A 14,312-nucleotide genomic window follows, 5' to 3' on the forward strand; every position below is an offset into this window, starting at 1 on the left:
TCAGACACCAGCCGTCGTGGTACATTACGGGTATGTACGTTGCTGTCTCTCAGCCGAGCCGCCGAGACCGAATCCCCTTTGAAGCTAGCGCCGCTCGCCCGCTGCCCCGCTGCTAGTCCACGTCATGGAAGACGGAGAGACGATGGGAAGAAGAGGGAGAGGCAGCGCCGTAGAGGCAAAGGCGGAGTAGATCGAGAGGGGCGAGAATCGAGTGGGTGGCGGCAGAGGAATTGGCATAGGGTTTGGGAGGAGGCCAGGAGATAGTCGGGGGAGAGGTGAGAAACGAGAGGAGAGGGCCTTCGCGCTTCGCGTTTGAATGGTGCATAGGCCCAATCAACAGGAACACGCCGATTTTTCTACGGGAGTAGCGTCCCTCTAGGACAGCTGGCCCATTGAGCGAGAGATGGAGCGCTAAGGAAGATCGGACGACCAGAAACAATCATATCGCGACAATGGACGGCCAGAAATGCCTAAGTCGTGAGAGGGCTGGGAAGCCATGTACAATTTATGTTTTGTTTTATTTTCCCCAAAATTCTCAAAATGATGGAGTACATTGAAGACATGATTTTCCAAAGAATAGTTAAATTTCAAGTTGAAACTCAAATATATTTTTGTGGTTTGAAATAACTTGACCAATAAATTTCTGTGAACATTAAAACATCACTATTAAAAGTTGACTTTAAACATTGAATAACATGCTCGTTTATCGACTACTTCTAAGATTGTATTTCAAATATGTTTCACTCACAAATAGACATGTGTCCATATACTCATTGATGGACTTGAGGCAGTTGGGAGGACAAGAGCCGCTAGGGAACGATGACGAATTGAAGGACCCTTAGGTAACCGTGAGATCACCCACGCTAATGTGAGTGCTGGCACTACTGCAGGAATGCCTAGGGGTGACGGATGTAGAAAGCCTACCAGTCCATTTGTTTGTTATACTTCTGCTTTAAATGTTGATTGTGATTAAGTAGTACTGATACAGGTTAGTTCTAAGTAAACTGAAACACTGCCCGGCAGTCCATTTTTTTTAAACCCAGCCTGAAAAATAAGAACCACTACACTCCATTTGCTCTCTTGCATGTTCCTTCTAAAATCAAGTTGTTCCTTGAATTTGTAACACCTAATTTTGGCAAATCACCATTCATAAAAAGTTGTAGTTTTCTTTGAAATTAGGTAATGCATATGTATCTGTCATAAGAGCTAGTAGTAGTCTAAACTCTAAATAAGCATATATAATTTAGCACTAATTAAACTCCCACACGTACATAAATTGTAAAATTTATTTATGGAATTCGCTCAAGATACATATAGATATAGATATAGAGTTAAATAATACATGTAAGCAAAAGAAAACGGCCCGTGCACACTAAATTTGTCCTTTGATGCATAGCCGCGTTATTTTGCCGATCACATTGCTGATTCAAAAGGAGGAGGAGCCACCAGCCTCTGTATCATCATCGGGCGATGCACGTATTTTGGTGATATTGACTTGTAGAGGGATGCTTTGCTCGTTGCGGAAGTAGTCGAGGGGGTCGATCTCACCTTTGGCCTTGGTGAGCTTCTGGTAGTTACCCATGAAATATTTGGCCCCCCAGTTGGTGCCTAGATCCAGGTCCCTGCAGTTGAAGTATGCTTCCCTTGGGTTGGAGCTCACGTACGGCGCCATGAACGCGTATATGTCCTTGATCCAGTTAATCTGCACTTCCCCACTTCCCCTATCAACCGGCCAGTAGTTGTAGAACTGGATACTGTAAAGCACACCAGCGCGGTGCGGGAATGGCGTCGCCGACTCCGGCACGTCGCTCATAAACCCACTGTAGGGGTCTAGGATCACGCGCGCGTCTCGTGCCTCGGGTTGCGCAAGCTTGTGGAAGATACCGGCCCACACGTCCCGGGGAATGGGCTTCCCCTCCCGGACGTAGTCAGTCGTCGCCTTGAAGCCGTGGCTGGAGAAGAAAGTGGAGGTGTTCCGCTTCAGTAGGTCCTCCACGGAGGAGTCTTTGCCGAGGTAGATGTATGGTGCAGACTGAAGCCAGGTCATCTCCCGACAGTCGGAGCGGTTGAACCTCAGCTCTGGAAAGTTTTTGTTCATCACCGGTAGGAGCGCCTCACATGTGCCGAGGAACAAGGCCTGGAATTCAGCCCTCTTATTCTTTATGAGCACCCTGATGGACAGGTCGCGTGGCATGGTCGGCCCAACCTGCTGCCACTTGGTGACGACGTCCACCGCGCCCTGACCGAGGGACACTGAGACGTTGAACACCGTTACGGACGGTGGGACTGGTACGAGGGTCACCTGCCACTTCACAACGACACCGAAACTCCCGCCGCCACCGCCTCGGATGGCCCAGAAGACGTCCTCTCCCATGGTGGTTTTGTTTAGGAGCCTCCCCTTGGCATCCACCAGCTCGGCGTTGATGATGTTGTCGATGGACAGCCCGTACTTGCGCATCATCATGCCGAAGCCGCCGCCACTGAAATGGCCTCCGATGCCGACGGTCGGGCACAGACCGGCCGGGAACCCCAGCATGTTGCTAGCATTCCCGATTTTGTAGTAGAGCTCGCCGAGGGTCGCGCCGGAGTCCACCCATGCAGTCTTGGCCTGCGTGTCGACGCACACCTTGTGGAGCTTTGACAGGTCGAGGAGGGCGAAGTCGCCGGCGTTTACGGACCGGTACGACAGGCCCTCGTAGTCGTGCCCACCGCTGCGCACGCGGATGGACATATTGTTTCCACTGCCGCAGCGCACGGCGGCCTGCACGTGTGGGGTGGTTGTCGGCATGACAATGTAGAGCGGCCTCACGGTGGTATTCACAAAAAACTTTGGATTCCTGATGGAGGCGTTGAGCAGCGGCATGAAGAAATGTGAGCTCTGCGTGAACACCGGGACATTGTTGTCCGTGAGGCATCCAAGGAAGCCATCGGAGGAAGCCTGGGAAGAAGAAGAAGAAGAAGAAGAAGAGATCACGTAGTAGCAGGCCAACAAGCAGAGGAAGCAGCTAAAGGTGATCAGCACCGGCGCTAATGAGTTGAAGCTTCTGGCCATGGCCACTTTTGCTAGTTGCAGTATGTGTATTATTGCATGTCATGGAATGGAGTCTGATCCACATGATGCATATATAGCCTTCTGCCGGGGCTACAGACTGTCACCCACCAGCATGTGATGAAACTGGTGCACAACTCTTATCCTTTCATCGTCAGGAAACTAAAAGCAGTTTGTTGTGGCATCACTCACCCGCATGTGATGTACGTGCATGCATGAGTTCAAGTTTCCACGGTCAATCAATTGATGTACGTCCCACCTTGCAAATGCTGAATTAAGCTGGTGTGAATGTATATAGACAAACGAGGCAACGAGGGTTCCATCGTCCAATGTTGATCTATCAATGTCTTATTTTGATGGCCAAAAAGAAAAGAAAAAATGTGGGGTTGTACGTGAAGGCCCAATTTGTTGAAATTCATAATTTGCTTTAGGTCACACGTCGTAATTAATTAGGCGAGTTTGCGGTTTTTTTAAAGCTTAATGTAGACGTCGGCAATATCATTATCATTAGTTCATAGCCAACAAATTAGCAGAGGTACAAGGAGTCCAGCACCACAACGACGTCGGCAATGAAGTTACGTAGCACAACAGCGGGGGCAACACGCAGGGACGGAGCCAGCATGCATGCATGGGACAAGTTTGTTCATGAAGGGGGCAAAATTCATATGAAGTGATTTTTTTAACTGCAACAACCACTATCATAGTAGAAGAATAAATTTGTTAGCCCCCCTCACTATCAAAAAAAGTTGTTAGTGGCGCACCTATTTTGGCTATTAAGGGCGCCCTATAGGTGCGCAACTATTATCACGCCATTACTAATAAATAGTAATGGCTCACGCTTGGTGCGCCACTGTTAATCTACATAATGCGCACCACCTGGTGCGCCATTACTATCCCAGACACTAATGGCGCAGCTAAAGTGTGCCATTACTAGTCCTAGAAGTGCGCCACTGCTGTTACTCCAAGGGGCCATGTGTACCTTGTGCTCTGGGTTACTAATGGCGCATTTCTAGATAATGCGCCACTGGGGTGTTTATTTATGTGCGCCACTATAGTGCAATATGGTGCGCCACTATTATGAATATTAGGAAAATTGTTTTTTGCATTTCTGATATTTGCATAGGTTACAAAATACATTACATCACAGAATATAAACAACACCACATATAAACAGCAGATTTATCGAATACAATAGAAGATTAGTTTCTGAATACAATTCATCATATTAGTTTTCGAATTCAAAATACCGAACAAAGTTAGAACATTACAAGTCTCGAGACCGCGAGTAACGAGTTTGTCTTCACATTACAAGTCAATATCTAAACTACCATCACATAGAAGAGGGTTGCCGTCACGATGAGCATCATCGCGATGAAACTGATGTTCATTTGGTTCCTCCTCCGCTCCCTCCTCTCTCCCGCTAGATAGCGCTCGTATCTAGCTTCCGCCTCTGCCCTAATGGTGTACCCTTTGTAACTGTTACCGCTGACATGGTGAACCTGTCTCCGACACTCCTCCCAGTCGTCGTAGACTCCCGGAACCTCACCCTTGTACACGACATACGATGACATCTCTATGCACTAGACAAACAAAACGTTAGTAGTAATTCACAGATAAGATATAAGCAATAAATAAGTATGCAACAAAAGGATCGGAAGAGAAAAGCAACACATTAATAGCACGATTCATGGTCCTACTAATAAATAGCATCGATTACATATAAGTTGAACGACTTGACCAAACTAAAGAGACATACAAGTTCATTAGAGTTTAATTACAACATGAACTAATCGATATTTCAGAACTACATAGCATCAATACTTTAGACTCGACTCAGGGACCGAAGCGTGGATGAAGCCGCCGTCTTCCGTGATGGTCATGAATGTGCGATCGTTGTCAGCCTGCATTTGTAGCATTGTTTCTATTTCACTGTTGGACGGTTGATAGTTGAGGTAGAACTGCCCCGAGTTACGAAGGATATCTTGATAGATGATTTTCGCAAACTCCGACTGGATGCGAAATAATTCTTGTCTGATGTCCTCGTCCTGGATTGCCGACAAGCGTGCGGCCCATTCTTTGAGAATATTTGGTAGCATAAGGTGATGATGGTTCTGTACGATTGCCCGCATGTGATGGAAGGCGTAGTAGGCATCCTTCTGACTGCTAGGCGGTTGCTTGACGCAGGGGAATGCCATTACGTGGGTGAACACGTGCTTGCCGTACCTACAAATTGGCCTCCTGAAGGTGCCTCCAGATTTGGCGTAGCCGGGGAGAGCATCATCAAGAACTTTTTGTTGTGTGGTCTTTCTTCGACTAACGGTCCGAGTCGAAATGCATGGCCATGGTTCAGTACAAAACACATAATGTTAGAAAAAAATAACGATCAAAATCTAAGAAATCATATGTTACGGGGCGGTGAGGGGATGACTTACTCGGAAAAGTAAGGCACGAGGAAGTTATCCTTATCTGGGTTCGCCAGAATGACGCCTTCGAGGTATGAACTCACGACTTGCCGGTCCCTAGCGCTGCCCAAAATCTTGGCACGCATGTAGAAGGGGTCGACTATCACGATGTCCGGGGTCTTGTCTCTAATGATCCGCATCTCCATTGATTGCAAGTCTGCCCTTGTTTTCGGCCCATCTTTGGTCCTCTCTGGCATGTTGAGCAAGGTACCAAGCAGACTCTCACACACGTTCTTCGTGATATGCATGACATCAAGGCTGTGAGGCACACGAAGGATCTTTCAGTACGGCAAGTCCCAGAAAACAGATCTCGTTTTCCATACCTTCAGCAGCGGCTCTGGCGTCTTTCGCTTCTTTCCCGACGGTGGTCACTCTTTCCAATTTTTCAACAGCTTGTCTATTTTCTCGCCGCTCCTCATACGTGGGGGTTTTCGGGGTTCGGTTTCACCATCGAACAGATCCTTGCGTTTTCTCCATGCATCATCGTCGCAAAGCCACCTTCGATGTCCCATGAACACGGTTTTCAAAGACCCGTGATCTCTATCTAGCTCGCGATACGTTGTGTCATCCATACACTTGACGCATGCACAAAATCCGTGGACCACCTGCCCCGCGACATATCCATAACCGAGATAGTCATGCACCGTCGTGAGAAGTGCGACTCTCATAGGGAAATATTGTTTCGCTGCGGCGTCCTATGTATTGGCTGGCGTTTTCCACAGCGTGTCTAGCTCCTCCTTCAGCAGCCCCAGATACAGATTGACGTCGTTCCCTGGTTGTTTCGGCCCTTCAATTAGCATACTCATGTGAATGTACTTCCTCTTCATGCACATTCAGGGGGGGAAGGTTATACATCCACACAAACACATGCCAGGTGCTATATGTGCTTCTCTGGCTGACAAACGGTTGACTCCATCGGTGCTCGCGCCTAGCATGATGTTCCTTGGATCGTTCCCAAATTCTGGGTGTTCAAAGTTCAACGCTTGCCACTGGCTCGCATCCTTAGGGTGACTCAGCATCTTGTCTTTTTTATTTATCTCGGGATCATTTCCGTCATCTTCTCACTTCTTCTTCTCCCTGTCGGCGTGCCAACGCATGAGCTCTGCTTGCTTAGGGTCCGTGAAATACCGCTGCAGACGAGGAGTGATCGGAAAGTACCACACCGCTTTTCGTGGAGCTTTCTTCCTCTTCTTGTATCGAGTGACGCCGCACACCGGACATATGCTAGACTCCGCGTGCTCGTCCCGATAAATGATGCAATCGTTCATGCACACATGGTATTTCACGTGCGGTAAATCCAGAGGACACACGATTTTCTTCGCCTCCTCGAAACTGGTCAGACACTTGTTCTCCTTGGGGAGACGTTCGTGCCAGAATGACATGTTCTCGTCGAAGCATGCGTCGGTTATTTTGTGTTTTACCTTCATCTCTAGACCAATGAGCGTTATTTTCAGGCGGGTATCCTCGGGCCTGCATCCTTCATACAATGGAGTAACCGCATCTATCTCCAGCTCATCCAGCTTGGCTTTCTCTCGGGCGGCAGCTCTTGCGTTACCCGTCTGCTTGAGAAGCAGCTCTTGAATACGAGGGTCCTGCACCCAGCCCATTGATGGTCCATCGTCGTCTGCTCCGGCATCTTCATCTTCATGATCATGCCCTTCGTCTTGATCTTCCTCATCATCATGTCTGGCATCTTCTACATGATGACTGTGTCCTGCATCTACTTCGTGATCATGTCCTGGAGGTTCTTCGTCTTCTCGCACGCCCTCGCCGCTATTGTCTTGGTGCCCTTCCTTATTTCTTGGCCGGGCCCCATGGACGACTTTATAATCATTTTCATCACCTTTCCACCGATAGCCATCCATGAAACCACGCACGAGCAGGTAGTCCCGCACCTGTCTGGATTCCGGGTCCATAAGGCTCTTCAGCTTGCATCTTCGACACAGACATCTTATCTCCATCTCGTTCTTTTGAAGCATCTCGGCGTTTGCGGAGCTCAAAAACCTATTCACGATGCCTTCGGTCATCGTGCGGACCATGGTCGCCTGCGGGGTACAGCAAAACGAAATTTTAGAACCAAAAAAAAATGGCATGACTTTGCCTAAAAATAGGACAAAAAGAATGCTCTTTTTAGGTGGTTGTCAAAAATATCTAGCTGCTCTCAGGTTACCAATGGCGCACCTCCTAAGAATGCGCCATTGGTAACCAGGGTTACTAATGGCGCACCTGGTGTGTGGTGCGCCATTACTAGTTTTGAAAAAAAAATGAATTATTTTTTGTTAGTAGTGGCGCATCGTGGGTGTGGTACGCCATTACTAGTTAAAACTAGTAATGGTGCACTTTCCCCTGGTGCGCCACTGCTAAGTCTGGGAAGGGTGTGGGGCCAGGACAAAACTAGTAATGACGCACCACACACGAGGTGCGCCATTATTAATATGGCCATTAATGGCAAACCTATATCTGATGCGCCACTGCTATAGCAGTGACGCACCACATACATTATGCGCCATTAATGTTCATATTAGCTATAGCCTTTTTCTAGTAGTGCCTTGTCCCCCCTAGATTCATATGAACATGATGTCGCACATTATATTGTTGGTTGAAGAGTACGGATATGAGTGTTGATTCCACTTTTAAGTACCTTACTTGTCCGATCCCCAAACCACCTCTCGATAACAGCCTCCATCCAGATACATATATGTAGGGGATAATACTGATTTTGATATTTACGTTGATCTTAGATAAGATCAATTAATAGTATACCAGATATGTGTCTTAAAAACTATATCACTGAAAAACCTTTGCAAATACGACTTTGGCAATACATTTTATAACATAAACATCATATATTATTTGATTACAGGGTTTATATATATGAGGACAAAGGAAGTATAGCTTGCAGCCAACTGCCCTCCCCTCGCTGGCTAGAAAAAAACAGAGTGCTCTACCGCGGTGATGGGTATATATAGGCAAATTATTTGTCCCGGTTCGTGGCATAAACCGGGGCTAAAGCCCCACTTTCTAAACCGGTTCAAGGCATGAACCGGTACCAATGGATGTGGGCCAGGAGCGCGGCCCATTGGTCCCGTTAACGCCTAGAACCGGGACAAATGGGTCCACACGAACCGGAACCAATGCCCACGAGGCCTGGGCCGGCCCCTTGGGCTCATGAACCGGGACTAATGGCCCCCATGGGTCCCGGTTCATGAAGAACCGGACTAATGGGCTGGCCAGGCCCAAACCAAAGCCCTATTTTCTACTAGTGTGAACAGCATAGACCAACGAAAACGTTGCTTTGATCATCCACCTTTAATCAATCCATTGCTAGCAGGTAGGTATGTCCTATCAATTTGCTTCCAGTGCACCAATTCATTGCAGTTCATAATTTGATTTTGACCACATTTTTCGACAAAGAAAATATATTAATATCACGAAGATACCAATTGCATCAACCCTCTGCAACAACGCAACGCCGCAAAGACATTACGAATGCACACATCCAAAAAAAAAAGTTCCCACTACATCGATCAATTCCTTATAGCGACAGCACGAACACCACCTAGATAACACCCTAAATAACTTGTACTCCGTGTGTTGCCGCCACAACTTGCCGATGTCGCTACTACGAGTTTGAATCACCAAGCAAAGTCCTCATCACCACGAAGACTCGATCTTGCCCGCAAAATAATAATAATGAAGACTCGATCCGTCATGACAAGGCCTCAAACCTCAGCCGCCAAGATGTTCTTTTTCATTGTGTTCACCATGGAAATCGAAATACCGGTGTGTCCCATAGTGTCAACAGACACGGAGCCTTCACATCACACCCTCCTCGTGACATTCGGGCTAGAATAGGGACGCACACAACCAGGCCCGGCCCCGAGGGGGGGAAGGGGGGCAGGGGCGGCCACCCCGACCCCCCAACAATCGAGGACCCTCCCGACGTATAATGCTTGTATTCTTCAAGCATGGATGCAGGCAAACATATCCATATCATATGCCGATAAGTCATAGACATCAATTTTTTTCCTCTATTGCATGTGGGGACAAGGCTAAAGGACCCATTTTTCATGTGATGATAATTTTTGGGCAAACACCATTGTAACTTTTGGGGCCTAGATGTGGGAATTGAAACGAAAAAAGAGGTTGAAACAGGCGCGCGTTGCTGCGCCCGTCCATTTTTTCGATAGGATGGTAGGAAATGGCATACATTGATGGCGTGAAACACATAGCCGGTCGCCAAAATATATAAGAACAAACTCTGAAATGCAAATAATAAAAAAGAACGATAATTTCTAAGTCATTCAGCTGCCACGTTGAACTACTAGCTCTTCACTAAAATGGAACAAGTTAACATCAACAAATGCATCGCCCAGTGTCCCAGTCATATACTTCAATAGTTTATAATGTAACAGATCAAAGACATCATTGTCCATATCCAAAATAAGAATACAAACATGGATCCTCAGTTAAACAACTACTATCACAGGAAACAAAAAAAACATCAGCGACTAAGATGCACCTGCAAAGAATACGCATGTTTAATCGGATGCATAGCAATGAAAGTAACATGCAAAGATGACATGAGAATGGTACAATGGGTGCTACAATTGTTCTTGGATAAAGATTTTAATTCATATAAAAATGGATGTTGATTTCATATGTACAATAAATTTATCTTCAATCCCAGTTAAAATGTAATAATCTTCATCCAAGAAAGTGAAGAATAAAACATGTACTTTCATGAGAAGGAAGCACATCTAGTGATTTATTTAACAGTAACTTCATGATTACAGTAACTTCAATGGTGGCAAGTGCAGTAACATAGAGGCTGACTAATAACCAAGAAAGGAAGAAAAATACATGAATACACAATAATAATATGTGGGCTTGGTCTATCTAACCATGTACTTTACCACAACTTCCAACTCGAGGAGCAGTCTAATGCATGAAATAAGAGTGACAAATTTATTTATGTCAAGAAAAAAACCTGTCATGGACATCAGTTCTGTTGCACAAAAGTTTCTAGATCAGAACGACCCATGTAAACACCGAGTCTGGCCGTACCAGCTTCTTAATCCATGATCTAGTCATAGTCATCTGAAACTGAAAGTACAAAATTAGCTATGAAACAAGACATATTGGCCAAGTTTATTTCAATGAGTGCGGAATATATACTATGAATAAAACAATATCGTTTTAGCGATATGGGACTACAGAAATGCATCTGGATTAATAAATACAAGTTCTCGAGATGCACGAACCTCGAAATCGTAATTATGGCATGTAAAAACGCACATACCATCATGCTATAGCTTATAAAAAACTTATCTCGTTAAATTAATCGGTATACAATGTCTCATTAATAGCATGCTATAACACACTATAACACGTTCAAGGAATATTTTCAGGGACGACCCTATTTCATATAGTGTGCTATTTTTTCCTTGACTTTAACTCCCATGGGGGTTATTCTTTTTCTAAACCATAATACTCTCAGAATTCCACATACACATATCTATCATTGTCACAATATATTTCTGATTTCTTGTTTTCCCAAATAGCCATACCATACTTCATACTTTTGAGTCAAACATATATATTCTATTAGCATAAAAGGGAAGGTGTGATGCACGACCCTATCTCTCTTGGACATGTAGTAATCATTTTCAGCCCTTTATTTCATGGTCCATTCCATATGATTCCACAACTTACCATTTAGTATTTTCAAAATAAATCTTATATAAAAAAGTACTACTAAAAAGATGCCTATAAGGACCATTGCATAGTAAAGGTATCTCCAACATGGACTCTCAAATCGACCACAAGCATCCAGCCCGGGCGGTCTGGACGCACTTTGCGATCCAACATGGTACCCCATCTGTCCGTACACGAGTACGGTTCTCCGTTTTCGTACTAAATTGAATGCAGACCAGAAGGCTTTGTGGGCATCCAGACCATAGCCATCTAAGCATCGGACACGCTGGGTCCACCCAAAAACATCTCCTGTGCCAACGCATTTCAGCTCTGTGTGATGCATTCATGCCATTCTAGAGAAGGCGGGGCCTCTCACTATGGCCAACCTTGAAGCGGTGTGCCGGCTAAGAGCGTCGCCCGTGCCGCATCAAAGTCTCCATGCCCGTTCAATGGCGAACATACATGACTGGACCTGACAACATGACTAATTACCGCATACAAATGGGCTTCCCTCCGTCCTCATGCCAGCATTAGGCAGGCGTGTTGGCGGGAAACCCACTTTATCGCCCGTGCTGACACGACTGGTTGCTTGGCTTGACCGTCATCGCTATTTCACAACGACGGAATTGAGCCAAAAACATGGGAGGGGAGGGGGGCAAATCTCATTACTTTCAACTGATTTGTAGCGAAAACTAGATCTAACATAAATGTATATAGGCTTGTTTTTTTTTGAGCCGGAGGGGGGGGGGCATGGCCAGGCTGACACCCACCAAGCTCCACCACTGCAATGATGACACAATACCACATCGGCTTGTCATCCTCCTCCGTGCACCACACCATTCATGATTGCGAGCTCTAGAGCATTGTTGTGACAGAGTCGATGGAACAGAAGCATGAGTTAGACGTATACATACATGTTTTAGTGTGCTTGTTCCCTCATATTTGTTCCTATGTAGTTCATATTAAAATATGCGAAAAATCTTATATTTTTGAACGAAGGGAGTATGAATTTACACTCTTCTTTTGCATATGTTTTGTAGTTATACGAAAAAGGAAATTTAATTTAACTTCAAGTATTTAGAACATTAGAAAAGTAGAATTACTAGCAAGATCAATGTAAGGACCGTTATACAGTAATGAGGCTTTTTTGATTGTGAGCATTGAGCATAGAAGGCTCGTGATGCACAAGGTGCACCTCCTCAATCTAACACCGCATGCAGCGTTACCCATACCTTTATTTCTGACTGCCACCAGATCTAAGATTCTCTTGTCGGTTAGACAAGTTCTCGAGATGCACGAGCCTCGAATTGCAAATGTTGTCCTAATTATGGCATGTGAAAATGTGCAAACAGGCTGGCTTATGAATACTCCCTCCGTCCCGTGTATTAGTCATCTTGGGTTATGCACCCTGAGCAAGACGAAGAGGAAAACGAGAAAAATAGATGCTAATTTGGTAATTGATATTATTACATGCAATGAAATGACCATTGCGTGTCGTGTTAGTTAGTCTTAAGTCATTAAAAACATACACGCCACCAGGGGCAGACCTATGTAGACACAGCCGGTGTCACAGGACACGGGGTAGAAACACCTCTTGAGTTGTATGTAGGCCATGTTTTAGGCTTGGACACCGATAAAAGTTACAGCTGGACACCCTGTTGGATGATCGAACAATCCGGTGTGCTTGCTAGGTATCGATGGATCGTACGTACATGGATAACGTGCGCCTGTTCTTTTGGCTTCCTGCTCGATCATGTATAATATTGCTTGGCATCCAACTTGTTTGATATATATGTGGACACAGGGAAGTTTTTCTTCTGGGTCCCCCCCTGCACGCCACACATCTTTTGTTGGTTGGTTTCTTTATTCATGTCAAAAAATAAAAAACGAGGTGAAAGTTAATGCGTCGTGTCCAACTGTGTTTTGGTATTATTTGGTTTTCGTAAGATGACTTATACACTGGAACGGAGTGAGTATCAAATTTACTAAGGGATAGTGAGTTCTACAATTACTAAGGTTTTCGAGAAGTAGTACTTAGTTATCATCTGAAATATTCAAACACATTTTTTGCTCGGAATAAAAATTTCTAAGATGCTTGGGCTGTGAAGTTTGAAGATATATATGCGTGATTCACGGCCCTATATCTCTTGAACCTGTAGTAATCATTTTCAGCTCTGCATTTCATGGCCCATCCACAGCTTGCCGTTGAGATGGGATGACAAGATGCAGCTACTGATCGATGTATAGTAATTGCGGCCTCCCAGGCAAAATCTTATCCTGATTGTAGCACAGAGCACATGCATGAGCTCGTTTTGCACGAGGTGTACGAGCCTTTATTTCTTATTGCCATCGTATCTCAGAACGAGCGATTCCCTTGCTCGTGATGCACGAGGGTGAGTCAGCACCAACAGTTCTCCCCTTGTATGTATCCTAACGTGTTCATGGTTCATATGGCTGATCCTCACAAGCACAAAACACGTGGGGTGTGTCGCTACATCGTACTCTGTACATAATGGTTTTTTTAGCCTTCTTTTCTTATACTCCCTCCGTTTCGAAATATAAGACTTTTTAGAGATTTTATGACTGACCAAATACAGATGTATCTAGATATATTTTAAAGTATAGATTCACTTATTTTGTTTCCTATGTAGTTTATAATAAATTTTTTAAAGATCTTATATTTAAGAAAAAAGGAAGTATATGAAGAGGCAATGCTTCTGTCAGTTCCCAAAAAAATACATCGTGTGTAATATTGTACTACCTGCTCTGATATAGATTAATTGTCGGTTATTTATTACAACAAGATCGTCATGTTTTTTGTGGATATCTTATTCATCACACTTCGATAAACTTTGTAGTAAATCAGTCATAATTAATATGGAACGATTTATTTTACTTATTTTCTTTTTCATCACGTTGTTCGTGTGCAATCAGAAAGAAAAAGACAGCACACACACAAACACTTTGAATAGCCATATGATGATCAACATCTCTCTCAGATTTCAAGAAACGCCCGATATACATAGATTAGAACGACCTGTCAGTATCTTAGAGCATCCCTAGCCACATCCCCAACAGGCCCCGAGGGCGCCGTTTTGACCGCC

At 45.0% G+C, this 14,312-nt stretch overlaps 1 protein-coding gene across 1 annotated transcript; it reads right to left on the minus strand.

Annotated features, from left to right (window-relative positions):
- Positions 1 to 1,426: 1,426 nt before the first annotated feature.
- Positions 1,427 to 3,072, minus strand: LOC123425140 (berberine bridge enzyme-like Cyn d 4). Its single transcript, XM_045108816.1, has one exon. The coding sequence runs from the start codon at positions 3,050 to 3,052 to the stop codon at positions 1,427 to 1,429; it is 1,626 nt and encodes a 541-aa protein (XP_044964751.1). The 5' UTR covers positions 3,053 to 3,072.
- Between the last annotated feature and the right edge of the window lie 11,240 nt (positions 3,073 to 14,312).

Source organism: Hordeum vulgare, chromosome 2H, assembly GCF_904849725.1.
Source record: "Hordeum vulgare subsp. vulgare chromosome 2H, MorexV3_pseudomolecules_assembly, whole genome shotgun sequence".
Classification (NCBI taxonomy): domain Eukaryota; kingdom Viridiplantae; phylum Streptophyta; class Magnoliopsida; order Poales; family Poaceae; genus Hordeum; species Hordeum vulgare.